We start from the raw sequence: 23,881 nt of genomic DNA, 5'->3' as shown, positions 1-23,881 counted from the left end.
TTGTTCAAATCAAGCTACTTCATCGCTCTGGGTGTCAGTTTCCCCATGTAGAAAAGAACAAATGAAATTACATTCAAGATGACATTCTGGTTACACCATAACTGCGTTACTAAGTCCTACCAGAATGACCACCACCCTAAGCCACAATTACTGACAGGTATTTGTGGGCCCGTGGCAGTGCTGGGATGAAAGAAAAGGGTCTTCTTAATCCTGAATTTCCCTGAATCTGAGCAATTTATCTAAATTGATGTGCCTTCCTCAGGGTTAAAAATCAATGGTCTCAAAAACAAGGCAAACACTTGGAGAGCAACCTTGGATCATTCTGAAACGTGCTAGAAAGTACCAGTAGTATTTCCTAACTATTCCTTTTCATAATCTACCAGGTCAATGACCTACAATTACCCTTGAGACCTCATCTTCTAATCTCCTCCAAAATCTCAGCTGAGTGATTCTTGGTGCATCTATCACATTAAAATTAAATTCTCTCCACAGGTTTCCCTCTTCCCATTAGACCACAAGCTACTCAAAGGCTGGGCCTGTGTCCTGCTCATCTCAGTATCCAATACCCCCCATGCCATTAACTTAAACTGCCCATTCACCCATGTTTTAAATGGTCTACACCTGAAGACAGTCTTCACAATTTCCTAAGCAGATTTTTGACATTATTCCATTTTAAAATAGGATCTATTTTTTAAAAGATAATACAAAACAAGTATATTAGGTTGATTTTTGAGATAAGAAAACAGTCTCAGCAAAGTTTAACTTTGCCATGTCCAACCAGAGAAAAAGAACGGAGCCTGTGAGTCTAACCCCATTTAACATGACAGATATAAAAATAATTTACAGGAAAATAACCAAAGTGCATGAAAATTAAGGAAATTTTTCTGTCAAATCTTTCATATAAATTTAACAAAACAGCATAGAGTACTTGTTCATCACTCTTCTAATACAAAATTAGAAATCACAGAAATTTTAAAATGGAAAAAATGGAAAAATCAGATACCTAAGATTAGATCCATAAATATCATAAATATAACCAAATAAAGGTTTTTCTATAGGTTTTACAGATGTTCCTGAATATTACTGTGCATTATAAAATTAAATTCAAAACCACTAACTTTTTTTTTTTTTTTTTTTTTTTTGAGACAGGGTCTCACTCTGTCAGCCAGGCTGGAGTATAGTGGCACAACCTGGCTCACTACAACCTCTGCCTCCTGGGCTCAAGCAATTCTCATGCCTCAGCCTCCCAAGTAGCTGGAATTACAGGTATACTCAACTACTCCCAGCTAATTTTTGTATTTTTCTAGAGACAGGGTTTTGCCATGTTGGCCAGGCTCGTCTCAAACTCCTGGCCTCAAGTGATCTATCTGCCTCAGCCTCCCAAAGTGCTGGGATCACAGGTGTTGAGTCAACATGCCTGGCCTAAAATTATTTCTACTCCTTAAAAGTTAATCAAAAGAAAGGGAGTAAGACTAAATCAGCTGTCACTAGAGAAACATAAATTAAAACAACCATGAGGTACCACTACACTTCTATTAGAATAACCAAATTCCAGAATACTATAACTAATACTTAAATGCCTGTAAGGAGCAACAAAAATTCTCATTCATTGTTGATGGCAATACAAAACGGCACAGGCACTTTGAAAAGCAGTTGGCTGCTTCTCATAAAAACACACATACTCTATTACAATCTAGCAATCAGACTTCTTAGTATCTACTCAAAGGAACTGAAAGCTTATATCTACACAAAAACCTGCACAGAGATGTTCAGAGCAGCTTTATTCATAATTGCCAAAACTTGGAAGCAACCAAGATGCCCTTCTGTGGGTGAATGGAAAAACTGTGGTACATCCAGGAAATGGAATATTATTCAGCACTGAAAAATGAACTATTAAGACATTCAAAAAAGTACACAGGAAACTTAAATGCATATATTAAGTGAAAGAAGCCAATCAGAAAAGCTACATATACATCATATGTTTCCAACTACATGACACTCTCTATAGGCAGAACTATAGACAGTATGAAGATCAGTGAGTTGCCAAAGGCTCAGGGAAAGGGTGGGATAAACAGATCACAGAAGAGTGGTAGGACAATGAAACTACGCTGTATGATATTATAATGCTGGATACACGTCATTATACATTTGTCCAAATCTATAGAATGCACATCACCAACAATGAATCCTAATGTAAACGATGGACTTTGTGTGATAATCATATGTCATTGTAGAGTCATCAGTTGTGACAAATGCACCATTCTGGTGAGGAAAATATTGATAATAGAGGATGCTGTGCAGGAGTAGGGACCAGGGCTATATGGGAAATCTCTGTAACTTCCATTCAATTTTGCTGTAAACCTACAACTGCTCTAAAAAATAAAGTATATTAAAAAAAAAAAAAAAAGAAAAAGCTGGGCACAGTGTGGTAACTGCACACAAAGCATCATACAGAGTAAAATATGCAGCTCTAAGAGTTTGGGGAAAGATCAGCTTTGTTTCCTAATGGGTCTTCACTGCTGCAGAATAAAATGCCAAAGGGGTCTGGATGCCACGCTCATCCTGGTCCCCGATCACCTGTCCAGGCTCACCTCTGCTACTCCCTCCAGCCCCACAACCTCCTGTGACTGCAGCTCTGCAGAGGAGCCTCCAGACCTAAGTATGGCACACCCTGCCCTTCCCGTTGTTCTCCACCCTGCTTAGTACAGTCATCCAATGAATGAATGATTAATCAGAGGTGCTTCAGGAAAGGAATGAAGGATGAGGAGGGTTTTGATAGAAACTGAAGAATGGGACAAACACATGTAGGCTACGATTAAAGAATTTATCTAAGGAAACAAATTATACTTTAGTTTTTTTCCTCATTGGGCATTGCTCTGGGCTGTGTTCTATTTACAGATTAGGTGGGATTTCTATCCCTGTTTTCCTCCTTTCTCTCTCAGTAAAACCAACCTATGCCCAAGTTCCTATTCCTAGCACACTCCAAGCAACTAAATAAAGTTCCCAAAGCCAAAAGCACAGCTGCCACCACTACCAGGTAAAAAGCACCCCACAGGAACTCTGCTGAAATCCTGGTCGGAGTTATACCAGCTTTGCTTAGCAGAGGCAGCAAATTTTTCAAATTCAAGGAATGGTTTCACTATGACAATAAGGAGTTTTCCTCTCCTAATTAAACTCAAGCAGCCGCTAATTAAATGGAATGAGTCTACAGAAGAAAAAAAATTTAAACAATACACCACATTAACCTAGGACAAACTTCAAGGAGAAACCAACATAACCTAGGACTGACTTCAAGCAACACAAGAGAATTGTTGCCTAAATACTTGCTGTAGTCAGATTCACACCTTCCATAGGAAGGCTGCTGTGCCGTGTGCTGATAAACAGAGGGGCAACTCCAACCGCCTAGAAGCACCCAAGGTGGGCCGGTCCAGTCTGCAGGAAACCTCAAAGGTAAATAAATAAGCCCAGAGTCAGGACAGAACCTTGCATGAAAGCTGTGCTTAGAACAGATGATGGAAGGATAAGCTGTACTTGTACTCAACATATAAACAGCAATTAGTTACTCGTTAGCATCAAACTCAAACAACAATATAGCAAAGCCGGGACACATCATTTCAAAAGATGAAGGTCAATGAGTATCCACTGGTGTTCCTTTCTTATTACTGAGGTCCAAGCTACCACGATCACCTTCTGCCCAAACCACAACAGCCTCCTAAGCTGTCCCTCTGCTTCCAACCAAAATATACATCAGCTGACATCACTCCTGCTCCTACACCCTCTAATGGCCTCTAACTACACATAAAAGCAAATCCAAACCCCATTCTGAGCCTGCGGAGTCATAAAGAGCCTGGCCCATCTTACCCCTCCCCACTCTGAGCTAGTGCTCTGCACCCAGCTGGAGGTATTCCAGCCACACCTTCCTTTTCCCTGCGGTCTTCCTGGAGCATGTCTAGTGCCCTCTCACCACTCAGAGGGAATGCCACCCTGCACCACCCCAGCCCGCAGCCACTCTTACTTCTCTTCCTAGCACTGACCACCATCTGAAATTTATCTTGTTTATCTGTTTGCTTGCTGCTTTTCTATATCTCCCATCTACAATTCCATAAAAACAGGGACCTGGTCTGCCTGTCAGTTGCTAAATCCCCAGCTCCTCAAATAGTACCTGGCGGATGGTAGGTTCTCCATAAATATCTGCATTGAACACATTTGTTAAATGACTTGTTGAATGAATGGTGCCTATAAACCAATGTTTTAAGTAATGCCCAAATATGGAAAACCTAGTTTTACATAAAATGCTAATTAGAAAGCAGTTACTTGCTTTACAAAAGGATTCCCTGGGCTGGGAACAGTGGCTCACATCTGTAATCCCATTTTGGGAGGCCAAGGCAGTCAGATCACTTGAGGTCAGGAGTTCAAGACCAGCCTGCCCAACATGGCGAAACCCCATCTCTACTAAAAATACTAAAAATTAGCTGGGCGTGGCGGCACATGCCTGTAGTCCTAACTACTAGGGAGGCTGAGGTGGGAGGATGACTTGAATCCAGGAGGCAGAGGTTGCAGTGAGCCAAGATCGTGCCACTGCACACCAGCCTAGGCGACAGTGAGACTCAGTGTCAAAAAAAAAAAAAAAGAAAGATTCCTTTTTTACTGCATCTTTAAATATTTAATTTACAAATCTTCAAGGTGCACACTTTCTCAAGGATAATCTATTCTGCAGAGTGAATTAACTCCTCCAGGGCATAAACATTCCATATATACTGAAAGTACCTAGTAAATACCTGTTGAATGAGGACTGGAAAATACACAGTTAAACGCATTATTAATACATGACATACGCAGTTAAATGCTTTATTAATAAACTAAATAATACACGGCATAAACTATATGAAACTACATGGATTTGAAACACAGCACACTTGGCTATATTTAGGTCTCATTTTCCATTTTTTCTCATAAACTGACAAATGTATATTTAAAATCCACTAACTTGAGAAACCAGCAATAATCTTAGCTACAAACTTTATAAGCAGGTGCAAATCCAAATAAAGTCTGAAAGTTATTTGGCAGTTCTGCTACAGTTAGTTTTGTCCAACAGACACATGGAGGCATAGAAACAACAGATATACTCAAAAATCTCAGGTTGCTGGGGACATCTGTGAGTTTAATATGAAAATCACAAACCTTGGGCAGTTTTATTTACAAACTATATAAAAAGTCAAGTGTCCCCAGCGAAAGACTAACCAAGAAATCACATTGCTATAAAGGCTAGTCACATTCTTGATGCCATGCACACCTGCCCCAAAGTTCCAGATCATGTCGAAGTTTTTTTTTAAAGTACAATTTGTTTTTCTTTCTTCCTTAAGCAGATAATCTCTTTAAAACAAAACTCTTCCCCGTTTTGGCTTTATTCCTACATCATGAGATTGCCCGCTCTAGACACTCAATAGTCATACAATACTAACGCATCGCCCAAGAAAAACACATTCATGCTCAGGTATCCACCTGAATCAACCGACGCCCACCCCGACTCCTTCCCTACCAGGTGTTCAGACGCAGCTGCAAAGGTCAAAATGAAAAAGGAAAGTCAGCTGAGTAACTGGAAGTGCAGGTGTCTGTGTGAGGCCTGTGCTGATGTGCAGCTGTGTTTCTGAAGGGGCATTTTGAAGTCAAACATAACAACTTCAGGATTGTTCACACTGTGTGCATTACCTCTGTCGTTTGTCGTTGTCTTTGGGATATGACCTAGTTTGTAATGTAAAGTGTGTTCATGACTTGCCTCTTCACTGTAAACCACAACAGTTCCATAGAATATCATTCTGACAGGCCGGGTGTAGTGGCTCACGCCTGTAATCCCAGCACTTTAGCAGGCAGAGGTGGGCAGATCACTTGACATAAGGACTTTGAAGCCAGGCTGGCCAACATGGTGAAACCCCATCTCTACTAAAAATACAAAACAACCGGGCCTGGTGGCATGCGCCTGTAATCCCAGCTACTTGGGAAACTAGGCAGGAGAACTGATCGAACCCGGGAGGTTGCAGTGAGCTGAGATCGTGCCACTGCACTCCAGCGTGGATGACAGAGCAAGACTCCATCTCAAAAAAAAAAAGATCATTCTTACAGTCTATAACTCCAAGAAATGTACTTCCAAGGACTAATGTCATATTCTGAAATCTTTCACAGGATAACATGTTATCTATAAAAGTCATTCAATTTCAGGATATAATTTGTAATGGCTGAACCACCTAGAGGAAATGAAATATAACCACATTTTTTAAATTTATGCTAAGAGGTATATATAAATTTGCTCCAAAAACATTTAATGTTGTTTTGCTACTGTTGTCCTGTAATTGAAATAATTTTGAGGCCAGGTGCGGTGGCTCACACCTGGCTTACAAAGTGCTGTAATCCCAGCACTTTGGGAGGCCAAGGTGGGTGGATCACTTGAGACCAGGAGTTTGAAACCTGCCTGGCCAATATGGCAAAACCCCATCTGTACTGAAAATACAAAACTTAGCTAGGCGTGGTGGTGCGCACCTGTAATCCCAGCCACTGGGGAGGCTGAAACACCAGAATTGCTTGAACCTGGGAGGTGGAGGTTGCAGTGGGCTGAGATTGCGCCACTGCACTCCAACCTAGGCAACAGAGTGAGGTGGTGTCTCAAAAACAGTAACTTTGAAATAACAAGATTCAGAATCCAAATTAAGCCACCAGCCTACATTTCATCCATATAAACTTTTCTAAAGTATTGACACTCGGAGAAGGCTAACAATCCTACTAAAGGTCTGTGATAGTTTTTGAAATAAGGCTTTGCTGGGGGCGTTTTCACTGTCTCCTCTGTACCAAAGTAAACAAAAGTCCATCTCCCACAATGAACGGCATCTTACTAAACATGTTCTGGAAAAGTAAATAAAACTTAAAAAACAGCACTAGCAATAAGTTTTGAAAAATTTACATCTGCAATAAAATGAGTCGCAATTTGTTTTTTTTTTCTCCCTTTGGCCTCCCAGTACAAAAGTATAACAATATAAAAGTAGACTCAAATCCTCAATCTAGGATGAGGAAGCAAAATATAATCAGACAACACGTTGAATTACTTTTCAAACTTCAAAAGAGGTTTTAAATTCCCCAATACTTACAAAAGCTGATTCGCTATCAGTTGAAAACAGAATGTGTAGACATTACCAATTTTTCTTAGGTACAAAACCACTTTATAATGACTCAAAACATTTTTGAAAGTCATCTCATTTTACCACCAGCTATGTATCAGGAAGTGATTCTAATGGAATGTTATTTATGTAGTAATAAAATCTATCTAGAAACTTTTGCCCACCTAAAAACTAGTGTTATCTAGTTTCTGTGTCTCCAATTTTGTATCCCTTAAATCACAGGCAAAGCCATACCTGCTCACAAAACAGGTATTCATAAAATGTAATTAAATAACAATGTAAAAGCACTGCGAGATAACTAGAAATATAACCACCACCTGATTATTCATTGGTAAAGGCTCTCAGAACGGCTAACGGATTGTGAGCTTATTACTCAACCTGACATACACAGGAAGCAAGCCCTGCGACAGGGCTGACCGAGGGAGTGAGTGCACCGGGTGACATAAGATGCACTAAGCCCAGCGAGCCTTCCAAGGCTGCGAGGGCTGCATCCTTCAAGGCACACTCAGACACCTGGCGCTGCAGAAGTGGAGAAAAAGAATGATTGATGCTATCACTGTGTTCTCCAGCTGGTGGGAACTCTGGACATCTACCCTATTGCCTTCCTGTTAGCAACAGTGCAACTGGCCTGGATTTGTACAACCCAGTTCTCCCGAAAGCGCTGATGTTCTGAAAATAAAACTTTGTGGGAATGGAAAGTTAAAAACTTCTATTTAAAACTCAGACCTCGGAACATGCCCTTTGAAACCAGAGGGTTAAAAACGAAAGACAGACGCCCCTTGCGGGCACCAACTTCATTCACCCTTTGGGCATCCTGGGCGCCCTGTCCGCCGCGAGCCTGCATCCGCGAGGGTGACGCGCGAGAGCGACAGACACGAGGGGCGGCTCCGCGGCGCGGGGGGCCACAGGGGCCGGAGGAGCCGCCCGCCGGGCTCGGCCTCCCGCAGGGGTCTCCGAGTCCAGCCTCAGTCTCCCCACCTGTGAAATGGGCGCCGCTACCTCGCCAGTCCTCCCCACAGGGATTTGGCAAACTAATGAATGAGAAACGCACGGCGAACGACCCGGCAGCGCCCGCCGCCTGGCCCCCCGCGGCCCGGCCCAGCCCCGGCCCAGCGCCGGCCCGAAGGTTACAAACGTTCCAGCCCCGAGCCCGCCGCTCCGCTCCGGTAACGGGCGCCCGCCCGACGTCGCCCCGACGCCGCCTACCTTGGCCACCCAGCTGAACAATGGTGACATCGCGCGCCGGGCGGCGGCTCCTCGCCCGCCGGCTCCCGCTCACTCCCGCCGCCGGCCCGTGGGCCCACGGGCGGCCGGGGACGGGCTTGCGGCGCGGCGGGGCCGGGGCATCGCTCTCCCCGGCGGCGGCGGGCTCCACCCCGCTCGTCACTACCCCGAGAGGTCGCGCCCGCTGGGCGGCCGGGCAGAGAAAGGGAAGTGGGAGGGGAGAGCGCGGGGAGGGGGTGGGCGGGGGTGGGCGGGGGGAGGGGAGGAGGGGAGGGGAGGGGAGGGGAGGGCGCGCGGCCGACCCCGCCCACCCCCGCGCTCTGCCGCCGGCGGGAAGTTGGGACGCCGGGTCGCCCCCCTCCGAGATGCTTAGGGCTGTGCAGGAAACCCGGGAGACCAGGGACGCGCCTTTCCAGGTCTTTAGGGTCCATTTTGCACAACTTTCAGAAATGTACGAGTTCCTCCCTCTCCGAGGTTCGACAAAAGCCCCGGAGTTGGAGCTAACACAAAGCCTGCCTGCCCAACTTTCCAGGGGTGACTCCCACCCCCAGGGCGTTTCTTCCTAAGCGCTTTAGATTGCTGGTAACAAAAGGACCAGTGTTCCCCAGCCCCTAATACCTTTATATAATCATAGATGGTTTTCTTGGAATCAGAAAACTCGGCGATTGAGACCAAAAATGGGGCAGAGGAAAAGAAGCTTTTAGCTCCTGCCAGCCGGAGGCTTTAGCAACTTGAGAAATACTGATTTCACCACAGTTTTCTTCTCTCCCAAGGCAAGATGATGAGACAAGGTGGGCAGTTTACGGATACAGAGGTAAAGCTGCGTTTCAATCCCAGACACTTCTGAGTTCCACGTTGGAAAAAAAGTCCAAAGGTCTAATCGCTGATGTGTAATGTATGTGTCAGGTGGAACCACTCACCGAGTTCCTCAGGCCAAATGGCCAACGCAGGCCAAGAATGCTGCTTTTCTTTTTATAATGGTGCATTATCTTCATGAAAGACCAACAGGACATCTTAATGTTGTTCCCTAAGTATCTAGCATCTGAGTTTAGTGAGGGTATTAGCTACCTATTGCTGTATACAAAATTACCCCAAAACTGAGAAGCTTAAAACCACAAACAGCTTCTGTGGGTCAGAAATCCGGGAGCATCTTCGCTGGATGGCTCTGGCTGAAAGTCGCTCTAAAATTTCAGCCAACCTGTTACTGAGACTGCAGTCATCTCAAGACTGGCCTGGGACTGAAGAATCCACTCCCACGCTCATCCACATGGGGGTTGCCAGCATTTTGTTCCTCGCAGGGAGCTGGACTCAGGACCTCTGGTTCTTGCTGTTTCTTTCCATAGTGCTGATGAGAAAATGGCAGCTTGTATCCCCCCAGCACAAGTGATCCAAGAGAATGCACAAATCCAAAAAGAGTTTTTATAAATTAAGATGTGACATCCCAACACTTCTGCCGTATTACCTGTTTGTGAAAAGCAAAGACATAAGTCTAGTCCACACTTAACGGGAAGAGGTAATACAAGGGCATGAATATCAAAAGGAGAGGATCATGGGGGATGATAGGGTTTCATCTTTTTTCCACCCTTGTGGTTTTATCTCAGGCATAGGAACAGATAAAACAATAAAGGCATGAGGAGCCTGGGTGCTCCCAGGGCTCGCCCCTGTAATCCCAGCACTTTGGGAAGCTGAGGCGGGTGGATTACCTGAGGTCAGGAGTTCAAGAACAGCTTGGCCAACATCGTGAAACCCCGTCTCTAATAAAAAATACAAAAAATTAGCCCAGCGTAATGGCACGCACCTGTAATCCCAGCTACTCTCAGGAGGCTGAGACAGGAGAATCAATTGAACCGGAGGCCAAGGTTTCAGTGAGCTGAGATCACACCACTGTACTCCAGCCTGGGGGACAGGTTGAGACTCTATCTCAAAAAAAAAAAAAAAAATGTCATGGAGAAAGTCAAGAGTAATATCAGGCCATGCACGGTGGTTCATGCCTTTAATCCCAGCACTTTGGGATGTGGCACATGCCTATAGTCCTAGCTACTTGGGAGGTTGACGTGGGAAGACCATTTGAGTCCTGGAGGTCAAGGCTGACTCCAGCCTGGGTGACAGAGCAAGACCCTGTCTCAAAAAAAAAGTGACATCATTCCAACAGAGTCCAGCCTTGAAAAGGGCCTTAGGAGCATCTTAGGGAAGTGCTATTCTCTCATTCTTTTTTAAGTGGTGATATTCTCTGCTTAATGAAGGTGGAAAGCGGAGTGCATTTGCAGCCACTTAGCCAAATCTTTCCCTGTGACCACGTCACTTTCCCGAACACTTAGAAGAAATGGAGGCTGACAGCTCCACTACAGTGAGAGGCTTGTGGACTCTCCAACCTTACTATTCAAGGTGTGGTCCACAGACCAGCAGCCTCAGCAGCAACTGGCCATTTGTTAGAAATGCAGAATCTCAGGCACTGCCCTAATCCAGACCTACTGCGTCAGAACCTTCATTTTACCAATATTCCAGGTGACTGGCATACTCATTAAAGTTTGAGAAGTACTAGGAGATGAGATTCATTAACATTAATGATAAAAAGGTACTGTCCAATAGGCCCTGGAGAAAGCAGCCAAAATTGTCCTGTGTTCTTGGGCTGGTATGAACCAGCTCAGCCAGATGGCGACCTAGAGAGTTTTCGGGCAACAACATAGTTTTGATGTGAGTGGATGGGCAGCTGAGGACCCGACCGGACAAGCTGAACCCAGGACAAACGTCATCATACTCCATCACTCTAACTCCTACACAGAACTTTCCAAAAATGCCCAGAACTTACAAGCAACTCTGGGGAAAGGATGGGGAGAACCCTTAATTGACTAAGGAAATCTGAAGAACCTGTAGTGAGATAAATTTTCCACCACAAAAAATAGGGATGCCAAAAAAAAAAAGAAGAAGAAATTACATTAGGTTTAGGGGAATAAAAACTGCATTTCTTGCAAAAAAAAAAAAAAAAATAGGCCAAATCCTGAATGTAACAGTTACAATGGGAACGTATGCAGGCAGGTGAAATAAGGACATGAAAGTTTCGTTGTTTAAACCTGGATCCAATTCTCTGTATATGCACATCCAGGGTAGAGGCTCCTGCAGTCCGGGTTAGACTTTGTCTACGGTTTGTGTATCTTTTAGGCACACAGAGGTCCTTCTCTGATCCAAGTCTTCCTTCCTAATCCAGAAGTAGGTAGAATCACTCATCTCGTGGGAAAGCAGGAGCCTTTGCATTGGGTAGATTTGATAGCAATGTGTGGTGCTCTAACACCAAATATTTTAAGAAATATACATGAAAGCTCATATTTTAATTCACTACCAGCATGTAGCCTGCCAGTCACGCTGCACAAAGACATTCTCTATTATAATCTGGAATTCCATCAAAGGGAAACTTAACAGACAATCTGATCCTACACTCAAATACACAATTTTCTGTAAAATACCGCTCTCCCACCCATCTGAAAAATACATCCTTTCCTCAAGAAACTGCCTATTCTACCATGAAAGGATTGTATGTATACTGGGCATCAGTATTTTTTTTTTTAGACGGAGTTTCGCTCTTGTTGCCCAGGCTGGAGTGCAATGGCACAATCTCAGCTCACCACAACCTCTGCCTCCTGGGTTCAAGTGATTCTCCTTCCTCAGCCTCCTAAGTAGCTGGGATTACAGGCACGTGCCATCACAGCTGGCTAATTTTGTGTCTTCAGTAGAGACAGGGTTTCTCCATGTTGGTCAGACTGATCTCAAACTCCCAGCCTCAGGGGATCTGCCCGTCGTGGCCTCCCAAAGTGCTGGGATGACAGGCAGGAGCCACCTCACCTGGCCAGGCATCAGTAATTTTTAACATCTCCAAGGTGATTCTCTCATGCAGTCAGAATGGAGAATCTCTGCAGACAGAATAGTCATTGCTCAAGACACTGAGAGTTTCCAGCCCTGATTGTTTATCAGAGTCACCTGTAATGGGAAGGTGGCGGGGTGAGAGGGAGGGTAGAGGGCAGATGATTTGACTATTTTGGAGCAAAGGTCAAATTCTCAGAGACCTGAAAGGGCAGGCATGTCATGTAAGTGTGTGAAGAGGGCCAGCTGTGAGAGGATAAAGAATGAAGGAACTATGGCATCTTGGAGAATGCATTCTCAATTATTAAAACCGTCCACCTAGCCAAGCCAAATGTGTCAGACCACCGAACTCAGCCAAAGAGGTCATTATTGGTGTTGACTCGTCATGTTGACCCTGGGTTTACTTAAAGCTTAGAAATATATTCTAACAAGTGATTCTGATTATCAGCCAGGATTGAGAACCACTCTTACAGTTTTAGATCCTTTATTTAAAAATATACATTATACTTGCTCTGTAGAGAGCAATAGGCTATCCAAATAGGACTGCAGAGATCTGAACATGATAGTATCTAAGATGGTTTGGCTGTGTCCCCCACCCCAAATCTCATTTCTAACTGTAGCTCCCATAATTCCCACATGTTGTGGGAGGGACCCAGTGGGAGATAACTGAATCCTGAGGGTGGCTTCCCTCACGCTATTCTCACGGTGGTGAATAAGTCTCACAAGAGCTGATGTTTTTTTAAGGGGAAACCCCTTTTGTTTGGCTCTCAATTCTTCTCCTGTCTGTTGCCATGTGAGATGTGACTTGCTCCACCTTGCCTTCTGCCATGATTTTGAGGCCTCCTCAGCCATGTGAAGTCAATTAAACCTCTTTCCTTTATAATTACCCAGTTGTGGGTATGGCTTTATTAACAGCATAAGAATGGCCTAAAACAGTATCCCTACAGAAATCCCAAACTGTTGCCTTCCTAAATAACTTTAAAAGGATGCTTTATTGACCATCTCAGCACTCCTGAAACATTAAAGGGGGACTTGAAAGGCAGGGGGCCGGTCTGGGAACTGGAAGAGTTGCTTCCCTACCAAGCCTGACCATACCCCCTTCAAAACAAACCCCGACACTCCTGCCCCAGCTCTTCTGCCAATTTCTTCTTTTGAGGAGGAGCAAGAAGCATGGGTGGCAAACCTCCTGAGAGTTCAGGAGGCGATGCCAGGCAGGCTGCCTTCCAGTGTGGGGGCCAGGGAGGCCGGGACCCATGCAAAGGAATGACCTCACTCTGCCAGCTTGCTCCTCCCACCCTAAGACCTGGTTAAAAGTAGAGCCATTGTAATACAAACTCTGTAAGGAAATTCAACTGGGTTTCAAGTGAATCAGAACTACTTGGCAACGGATCAGGAATGTATTCAGTTCACAAATGTGAATATTCATTAGCATCTACTGTGGAAAGCCACAGAAGTCCTTGCAGGAAATAGCAAAACTGAGTTAGACCAGAATCCTGCCCTCAAGGGGCATACAGGGTAGCAGGGAAGTTCAGGCAGGGAGAAGTGTGACAAAAGCCTGAAGTTATTTTCCCTCAAAGCCCAGGTGAAGCTTTGATGAGTTTCCAGCAGAGGGAAAGTAACTTCAGGCTGCAAAGGAAAACCCAGCCTCCCGGCTGGTTTCAGGGCTTTTACAGATAGTGGAGAGGGAATGGGTTTTCCAGGAAGAAGGATCCTCACGGAGAAAGGCTTAGAGGATTAGCATTCATCTCTGGAAATCAGGCCTTGCGTAGGAGGAGATAGGACAGAAATCAGAGCTTCGTAGTGGAGAGGGAATGTTAGTGCTAGTTTAATGATACGCCATCATCTCTTACAAACAGAAAAGTTTGTTTCCAAAGAAATCAATATTTGCCAAGTATAATATCAAATCCTGAAAATCTAACACTAAAAATCTCTCTGCATAAATTGAAAATATATATGCCATGTAAAAACGTGTCCATAAATGTGTACAGCAGGACAAGTCACGAGAGCCAAAGAGTGGAAACAACACAGAAGCCCCTCCGCCGATGAATGAATCAATAAGATGTGGTATGTCCATACAATGGAATATTATTTGGCTATAAAAAGTAATGAAGCACTGACACATGCCACAGCATTGGTGGACCCTGAAAACATTATGCCAATTGAAGTAAGCCAGTTACAAAAGATCACATGCTGTAGGATTCATTTATGTGAAATATCCAGAATAGACAAATCCGTAGAGACAGAAAATAGACTAGTAGTTGCTGGGGGCTGGAGAGGAGAAAATAAGGAGAGATTGCTAGTGGGTGCAGGGTGTCTTTTTGCAGTGATGACAATGTTTTGAAATTAGATAGTGATGATGGTTACACTAATAAATACCAAAAATTGTGTATTTACTAAATACCAAAATGTTACAGAATATAAACTACATCTTAATTTTGTTAAATCCCTCTATGTGATGATGATTGAATGACTTTAGGTAAGTTAATTCGCTGAGCCTCTGTAATAATGGAACCCACACTTAAAAGGGCTAGTTTGGGTCGGGCGTGGTGCCTCACACCTGTAATTCCAGCTCTTTGGGAGCCCAAGGCAGTGGATCACCTGAGGTCAGGAGTTCAAGGCCAGCCTGGCCAATGTGGTGAAACCCCATCTCTACTAAAAACACAAAAATAGCCAGGCATGGTAGTGGTGGATGCCTGTAATCCCAGCTACTCGGGAGGCTGAGGCAGGAGAATCACTTGAACCTGGGAGGTGGAGGTTGTAGTGAGCCGAGATGGCACCATTGCACTCCAGCCTGGGAAACTCTGTCTCAAAAAAAATAAGCCTAGTTGTAGGATAAATAAGATAATACAGATAAAACACTGGCATATACTAGATGCACAGTAAATTTTGGCTCTAGATGTAGTGATGGTAGTAATAGTAGTAGTAGTAGCAATAATAATTGCTATTGTAGTAATGGTGGGTGTGATATGTTTTAAATGTAGAAGTAAATAAATGTAGAAGTAAAACAGAGTTTATGGGCTGGAGGCCTCAAGCTCAGAGCTGGGTTTATAGACACACAAAATAGGACAGGACAAACAGTCAAGATCAGAGAAGTGAATGTGTGTGAGCCAAAATTCACTCCAGCACCGTGGGCCTCCATGATGTGTCTCGATATTTTCCTCTCCCTTTTTATGAGCTGCTGTGTCTAATAGCAAGACTGTGCTCCATTTGTTACTTTAACTCCATAAGCCAAGCCACAAATGGTGCAAGTTTCTCCCGTAAATTCCTATCATACTAGCTGGGCAGAGACATGGTACACACAAGCATCACTAGCCTGCCTCACTTTCAATAGCATAGAAATTCATTGCCAGGTCTGGGTCCTGCTCACTCATGCACAGACCTCACTCGCTCTCCCAGCCCCACCCCTCCAATCCCTCCTTACCTGTCTACGTGGCTCACTTTCTCTCAAGGACACACCTACGCTCACATTTTAAATCAGGCCAGATTCAAGATGAATCTTCAGGTGGCAAGACAGAGTATTTCAAGACCATTTTCAGAGCAAACCGTGCTCAGTAAATTGGTTCATGAAGGCAAGAAAGTGTAGGAGAAGTGGAAGGACAAATTGGGTGAGGACGTTTTGAGGAGTACCTTATAAATTCAGGTGGGTACCTCAAGAACATTCTACCTTGATGTATCCATGTCAACATTTAAATTAAGGTCTCTAATTTTGTGTTTTCATTTTGTGCATTACTTTGTAATTTCTTGTGAGCCAAAATAACAGCAAGTGGACTTAATAAGAACATTTTTAGTGGGCCCCAGCCACCTTCATTAAATTTATCCAAAAGCCTTGCAAAACTAAAAGCTGGCTGCAGTCCCACCAGAAATACTAAGAAGATTGCAGGGTAAAGGGGAACCCATGAACTTGCAACTCCAGAGGAGACAAGATGGTAACAAAGCCCCTTGAGAATAAGGTTCACAACAGCTTAGGGATGCCTTTTTTTCTCCTTGTATGTAACACTGTTGCTGAAACAGAAATTTACTAATGACACAGGTCATTAACAATCAATCCCTTAAAATGCTGTGATATTTCAAAACCAGCTAAATTATTATGTTTTGCTATTTAAATATCTGTTCTCAGTATGTTGCTCCATATGTACAGCAATCATGTTTACTTTTTAGCGTGTAAGACATTCCAAAAATAGAATCAGTGTTTTTCTATTTTTAGCTCAGTCTATAAAGTTTAAGAAAATAATCTTCCTTTCAAAACACTCTACACTTGTTTCAAATTCATGGAAAAACCCAGCAGTCATGAGCTTATAAAAGAAAACACTGTAAAAATTTAGAGTCAAAAGATTTTTACATCCACACCCTGTCCTGTAACTCAACATAGACTCTTAGCTTTAAACTCAGACATTTTGTTATAATTTATAGTGGAAACATTAGAAGCATTGCTCTACAGAGCACTAATTTCACCAAGAAATAACTTTTTTTCCCAAACTTTTTTTTCTAAACAGTCTTATTTCTTCATCAAAAATAAGACTGAAAAGAATCAACTCCTATTTCCTGATCAAATCTGTTAGTGATTAAAAATCTGACCCAAACTTCTCTTCCCACTTCTTCCATAGTAAATCAAAATTTTCTATTTTTTATAAGGTGGTTTAGTTTAACTTTGTTTAGAATAATTTCCCACTTCTAAAATAATTTCTCTTTATCTTTTTTTTTTCTTTAAGATGGAGTCTCACTCTGTTACCCAGGCTGGAGTGCAATGGTGTAATCTCGGCTCACTGCAACCTCTGCCTCCCAGGCTCAAGTGATTCTCCTGCCTCAGACTCCCAAGTAGCTGGGATTACAGGCATGTGCCACCGTGCCCAGCTAATTTTTGCATTTTTAGTAGAGACGGGGTTTCACCATGTTGCCCAGGCTGGTCTCAAACTCCTGATCTCAGGTGATCCACCCCCTTCAGCCTCCCAAAGTGCCGAGATTACAGGAGTGAGCCACTGTGCCCGGCCCTCTTTTTCATCTTACTCAAATTCCTGTAAAATTGCTAAATTTTAAACACAATTGAAGCTCTTTGTAAATGTCCTTGCTCTTTTTCAAAGCCTAAATTTATGTGCTTCAGCACTGAATTTTGGATCAGAATTGTACAGCAAGCACCTGGAAGAAAATGGTGCCACAAACCTCTGCACAAATGCACAAAACAATTTGAATTTGTTTCCTTGTTGTAGCTTAAGATTCCTACAAAAACTCTGGCCGGGTGCTGTGACTCACACCTATAATCCCAGCACTTTGGGAGGTCAAGGCGGGTGGATCACGAGGTCAAGAGATCGAGACCATCCTGGTCAACATGGTGAAACCCCGTCTCTACTGAAAATACAAAAATTAGCTGGACATGGTGGCGCGTGCTTGTAGTCCCAGCTAGTCAGGAGGCTGAGGCAGAAGAATTGCTTGAACCCAGGAGGCAGAGGTTGCAGTGAGCCGAGATCGTGCCATTGCACTCCAGCCTGGGTAACAAGAGCAAAACTCCGTCTCAAAAAAAAAAAAAAAAAAAAAAAGATTCCTACAAAAACTCCACCAAGCTACATGTATTTGCATCTCAACAAGAAGAGTGTGCCTAGTAAAACTCAGTGTAATTTTCATGTGCCCCAAGCAAGCTCATTTTCCGGAACATAAGACCCAAGTGCCATGTTCCTAGGCAAATGCCCCTCTGAAAACCCTGAAGATAAAAGGTGTCTCTAGGTTCAATACTTAGCAAAGGAATGCATAGATTCTAAACCACCAACTGCATCTTAGTCTCTATGCACAGCCAGCGAAGGTACATAATTGAAAATGTCCATTGGCCTTGGCAGGAGACGTAGGGCTGAGAAGATATAAGAGGGAAATGGCTTCTCTTTTCGATTTGTATTGGGGTCCCATTCAATTTCTTAAATGCTTCTAAGTAGTGAGGTCTGAGTCATTGCTCTTCTCACCTGGAATTTTTCAAAAGTGACAGGAATTTTGCTGTGGGCAAGGTAAGGATAAATTCACCTTTCAGATGAGGGTCAGGCATCCTCTAAAGCGGTTCCATCAATTTGCACATGGATTTAATGGAGTCTTTCTCTGTGTAAGGCAGCCCAGGCTGTCCCAGTGCTTGCTACTAGCTTCTACCTGCTGGCAATTAGCTATGTGACCTCACACAGTTCATGTGACATAGCTATGAACCTGTTTCCACCTTCTAAATTGTGGGTATTAGGCCCATGATCTCCAAGGTCCCTTCCCAGCTTCCCTCAGTCATGTTGTGAAATATAGATGAAATTAAAGGCCCATGGCCTGGGGCAGTGGCTTACACCTGTAATCGGCACTTTCAGAGGCTGAAGTGGGCAAATCACTTGAGGTCAGGAGTTCAAGATTAACGTGGCCAGCACAGTGAAACCACGTCTCTACTAAAAATACAAAAATTAGCTGGGCACGGTAGCACCTATAATACCAGCTACTCAGGAGGCTGAGGCAGGAGAACTGCTTGAACCCAGGAGGTAGAGGTTGCAGTGAGCCAAGATCGTGCCACTGCACTCCAGTCTGGGCGACAGAGTGATACTCCATCTCGAAGGAATGAATGAATGTCCATGACAGGTCCGCGTCTGGCAGCCTTAGCTCAGGATCAAAGTAGAACTAAATATATCTGCTCACCAATCTTGAGGCCATAATATCACAAGGGCCCTGATGCTCCTGGAACTTCTCCAGGCATCTAGAGTTAGTTCTTGTTCTCAGGGACAAGAATAGCATTTAAAAGAATGGCGACTCAGTCAGGGATCACCTGCTTCCACTCCAAGGTAGCCCTGCTCCAAGATCAAGGGTCAGGAAGGAAGAAAACAATATCTGCTGGTACTTACGGCATGCCAGATGTTTTCATATGTTATCTATCTCACAACCCTAGATGGTAAGATAAACAATAATAGTAATAAAGCATAATGTGTATCGAGTGCTTCCTATCTGCCAGACACTTCTAAAACCAGAAAACCTTCAGACAGCATCCATCATGGACCAGGTATTGTTGTAAGCATTTACAGTGCATGAGGTTGAGAGTATGAATACCTATTTTTGGGTGGGGAAACCGAAGCAGTCACCTGGAAAAGGAGAAAACCAGGATCAGGCCCAGGCACTCTGCCAACTTAACCACTTTACTTCACAGGCCCTAAGTATCTTAAAACCCTGCTGCAAGGTATTATTTATGCTGTTTTGCAGATGAGGAAACTGAGGTTCAGGAAAGTAAAATAATTCGCCCAGTGCTTTACCTAGACACAGTGGAGCAGTGGCTGCATAGGCCACCTGTCAGCATGCCTCCAAGCAGGTGCTAACTGTTACAAACACAGGGCTTCATGCTCTAAGATTTCAGTGAGCTGGCGTGGCCAAGAAAGGTTCTCTAGACAGCCACCATGCTCTGGCATCTTCCTGCCAACAGCAGGCTCTGTCAGGGAAAGAGCTTGGCCTTTTTCTTTTCTGTTTTTTTTTTTTGAAACAGAGTTTTGCTCTTGTTGCCCAGTCTGGAGTGCAATGGCGTGATCTCAGCTCACCACAAACTCTGTCTCCCAGGTTCAACCGATTCTCCTGCCTCAGCCTCCCAAGTAGCTGGGATTACAGGCATGCACCACCACGCCTGGCTAATTTTGTATTTTTCGTAGAGACAGGATTTCTCCATGTTGGTCAGGCTGGTCGCAAACTCCCAAGCTCAGGCCCACCTCGGCCTCCCAAAGTGCTGGGATTACAGGCGTGAGCCACCACACCCGGCTGAGGTTACCCTTTTTCATGAGGCTGGGAGCTGATACTAGCTAGATAAGATACAAATAGACTTGAAATGGCAGCAGATCCTAAAGAACAAATGAATGAACGAGGTAGGAAGGAAGAGAGAAAGGAAGCAAATTCTTGTGGAGTCTGAGGCAGCACGAACCTTCTCAACAGAACAGCCAGGCCAGGGGCCAATAAGAAGATGAGACCTGCAATAAGCAGCCCCCTGCCCCTTGTCCCCATCCAGCCTATGCTGGAGCCAGCATGCCAAACTCCACCTGAACCCAGGACAAAGCAGGAGCTTCACTGCCAGGTCTGGGGAAATCAGGCACATTGGCCCTCTCTGTGAAAAACTGGTCTGGCTAGTGGACAGGAAAATCCTCATCTCTCAGTAAGTAGGAAATTCAGTGGCAGTGGACTTGGCTCTGGCCACAGCCTAATGGGAACCTGAGTCTCCAGTTGGATGTGTCAGTGGATCTAGCACCAGGTTTAGAATCACCTTACATGAAGCACAGCACCCCAACCCTCCTTTCCAACTGTGAGACTGTGGGGCATGCACTGAAGTCTAGGGGACTCCAAGAAAGGGGCACACAGCCTCTCTGTGCCAACAAATGCTGCTTTAACTAATTTCATCAAGTGGTAATTTCACATATCCAGCCCTGGCCCATGTGTGTGCAGAGCACTGAACTTAAGCCATTGCAGTAATTCATTCACCCACTCAATATCGCCTACCAGTCCTTAGGGATGCTACAGTAAGCAAGCCACCTGCCCCTAGAGGGACGTGTTATAGTACAGCAGGCCCATATAGCAAGGAAACAGGAAACAGCATAAGTGGGTGATAAGTGCAGTGAGAAGGAATAGAGAGGGTGCTAGGAAAGCTGACAGAGGAGGCCCTAACCAACATCAGGGACCCTATAGTCAGCCTGGTGTTTTAAGCAGGTACCCAAATGCCAAGTACAAATGAGCCATTAGCAGGGAAAGAGCACAGATAATATTTCTAATCTACAAGAGAGTAGAGTCTGATATTGGATTTTCATTACAGTATTCTTGTTTCTTAGGATCTTAAAAATTATTTTCAAAACATTTATAGCATCATGTGACAGATATCCATGTGGTTACTACACAGTCTTAGCAGCTGTTTCAGATATTTTGTACACAGGTACGTAGATGGATATTTTTTTTGACACGGAATCTCATTCTGTCACCCAGGCTGGAGTGCAGTGGCATGATCTCGCTCACTGCAACCTCCATGTCTCAGGCTCAAGCAATTCTCCTGCCACAGGCTACTCAATGAGTAGCTGGGATTACAGGCATGCACCACCACGCCCAGCTAATTTTTGTATTTTTAGTAGAGACAGGGTTTTACCATGTTGGCCAGTCTGGTCCTGAACTCCTGGCCTCAAGCAATCCACCCACCTGGACGTCTCAAAGTGCTGGGATTACAGCATGGGCCAATGCACCTGTCCCTGCCTGCCTCCATCTCAACTCTTTCTTGCTCCTGTTCTGCCATGTAAGGTGCCTGCTCCTCCTTGGCCTTCCACCATGACTGGAAGCTTTGTGAGGTCTCCCCAGAAGCCCAGCAGATGCCAGTGTTATGCTTCCTGTACAGTCTGCAGAACTGTGAGCCAATTAAACCTCTTTTCTTTATAAATTACCCAGTCTCAGGTTTTACTTTATAGTAATACAAGAATGGCCTAATACAGTACTTTTAGTGAGTCAGTTTAAAATTGATTATAAGCTAATAAATATGCACAGCTTCAACTAAATAATTTTTATGGACTGTAGGAGAGGACCTGGCTTGTATTTTCTTAATGGTTTCATGTCTCACACCAAGGCCATCATATACAAAGAGGTGTCAGAAAAAGAAGAGTTGATATTTTTTGCCAAGGAAATACTTAAACTGACTGTAACGAAGATTTTAAAGCACTCTAGAGAAGCTGTACACTATTTCCCTGGGCTGACCGCAGACACACTTTAAATCAAAGACTATCTCATCATTGGACTTAAATGGCGATTTTTAAAACACTTTTTTTAACCAAGTTTTTATTCAATTCACTTATTTCAGTTTAGAATTTGACTTCTTATCCTCAGAGTAATCCTGAAAAAATTACTAAGAATAAAAAATTATAATTACTAACATAAGTCCACAGGATATTAGAACTGAAAAGATATCATATAGCTAAACCTGTTTATTTACAGCTGATGAAACTGAAGTCTGAGAGGTTAATTATTCATCCAACAAACATTTATTGAGTTTCTACTCTGATATCATTTCGATGCTTGCTATACTAATAACTGTACATACATGTAGCACTAAACATTTAGAAATTTAAACATGTTTAGCGTCTCTATCAACAGCTTTACGAGGTAAAATTTGAGACGTTACTAGCTTGCCCAAGGTCGCGTAGTCACTAAATAGAGGAAGCGGGGTTAGGACCCAGGGAGTCTGACTCCAGTAATACTTCCTGTCTTGCCATGGAATACACCTATGGTGCTTGAGTCCAAAATGCAGAGATACAAATCTTACAGGGAATGAGGTCCTACCATTTACAGAATATGATGTCCTCCTTTACAGACAAATTTTAGTTCTTCCGGTGAAGGGGACAATGGCTGAGCAGGGACTTATGCCCACACCTAATGGAAACTCATCCTTGACCTGAGTGGCTACTGACTCAAGACAAAGATTGCTTAGAGCAGCCCACCATAGCATCAGCTCCAGGGAAAGGGGAAGTACTTGGACGCCACAGTAAACGACACAGAGACGGGCCCTGCCCTCATGGGGCTCACAGTTTAGTGGGGGAGACAGGCAATGTACAAATAACTTCTCAAATATTTTATGCTTTGTCTTGAAATTTTAAACTTAACCAACCTCCAGTTTTAAAATCGCATGGAAGCCAAAAACAAGATGGAGTGCAACAGATCACAAAACCGTAACTCTTCTCTAAGGAACAGTAGGACAGCCTAGGAGGGAGACCTTGCATCTTTTCTGTTGGCCAGTTCTGAGGGCATCCTTTGATTGAGGAGGGATTGAGAAACTTTGGCCTGTCATGGGCTTTGATGGTTCTGAAAGAGCCACATCCAGTTGGCTTTTTGCGGAATAACATATTCAGAGACATAACTGCCACCCCCTTTCAGTAGCAAGAGCAAAACCACTAATATGTGTAATGAATAGCAGCTGCTGGTCTAGGAAACTCACTACGTCCTGGAATTCAGGGACCACAGAGGAACCCCTGAAACCTCTCAGGCGATCTGGATCGACACCAGACATCTGTGACTCTAACACAGCTTTGTACAGAATTCAAGGCGTGGACATAAAAGTGCTTAAGTTATAAGACATGAGAAGCATAAGACGTGGGATTCCATGAATATTACTTAGTCATACAGATATTTTAAGATAATCAAGATAATCAATGTTAGTCCTAGCTGCAAATATGTTCCCTATTTTTTTTTTTTTTTTAGCATTCTACGAAATTCTCACTCTTCTTTTAAGTATCTCCCTTTGCTGCTAGGCCCTCCTTAAGGCTTTCATCTGGCTCACACTAGGCTGGGAAGAAAAGATGTAGGAAGTTCTTGACCTGACCCTGGCCTTTTCTCCTTTATCCGTTGCTATTTCCTGTCTCCTGTTTCTCTACAGAAGTAAATCATGTTGACATATCCCCAAAGAGTAGGGGCCTTAGCATGGAAGGAATACAGAAGCAAAGAACAGCTAAGACAGAATCATATAAAGGGGAATATGACCCACTTTGTATTTATTCATTTATTTTGTTGTTAAACAAAGATTGCTCTGTTAATACAATTATACACAAACTCAAAAGCACTAAGACATTTAAATGTGTTATAGCAAACAGCTGGCAATTCAACATCCAGGGTCAAGAGAATGCTTGAAGGAGACCGCAACA

The 23,881-nt window shown here is 43.8% G+C and overlaps 2 protein-coding genes across 10 annotated transcripts in view; both read right to left on the bottom strand.

Annotated features, from left to right (window-relative positions):
* The window catches only part of TBC1D1 (TBC1 domain family member 1), a 240,046-nt gene that overhangs the window by 148,851 nt on the left and 67,314 nt on the right, over positions 1–23,881 (bottom strand). The window contains exon 1 of one of the 9 annotated variants that reach the window (XM_074396000.1): positions 8,373–8,579. The exons of the other annotated variants lie outside the window; for them this stretch is intronic. Within the exon in view, the coding sequence (XP_074252101.1) occupies positions 8,373–8,402 (30 nt within the window). The 5' untranslated portion in view covers positions 8,403–8,579. Of the gene's footprint in view, positions 1–8,372; positions 8,580–23,881 lie in introns of those variants that run through there. 9 annotated transcript variants of the gene reach the window in all.
* Positions 8,711–23,881, bottom strand: part of PTTG2 (pituitary tumor-transforming 2) — a 71,100-nt gene continuing 55,929 nt past the window's right edge. Inside the window, 1 exon segment of the mRNA XM_074396001.1 lies at positions 8,711–23,879. Within this exon segment, the coding sequence (XP_074252102.1) occupies positions 23,839–23,879 (41 nt within the window). The 3' untranslated portion in view covers positions 8,711–23,838.

The sequence above is a fragment of the Saimiri boliviensis genome, chromosome 3, assembly GCF_048565385.1.
Source record: "Saimiri boliviensis isolate mSaiBol1 chromosome 3, mSaiBol1.pri, whole genome shotgun sequence".
NCBI classification, from domain to species: domain Eukaryota; kingdom Metazoa; phylum Chordata; class Mammalia; order Primates; family Cebidae; genus Saimiri; species Saimiri boliviensis.
This window is presented reverse-complemented; position numbering and strand designations above follow the sequence as displayed.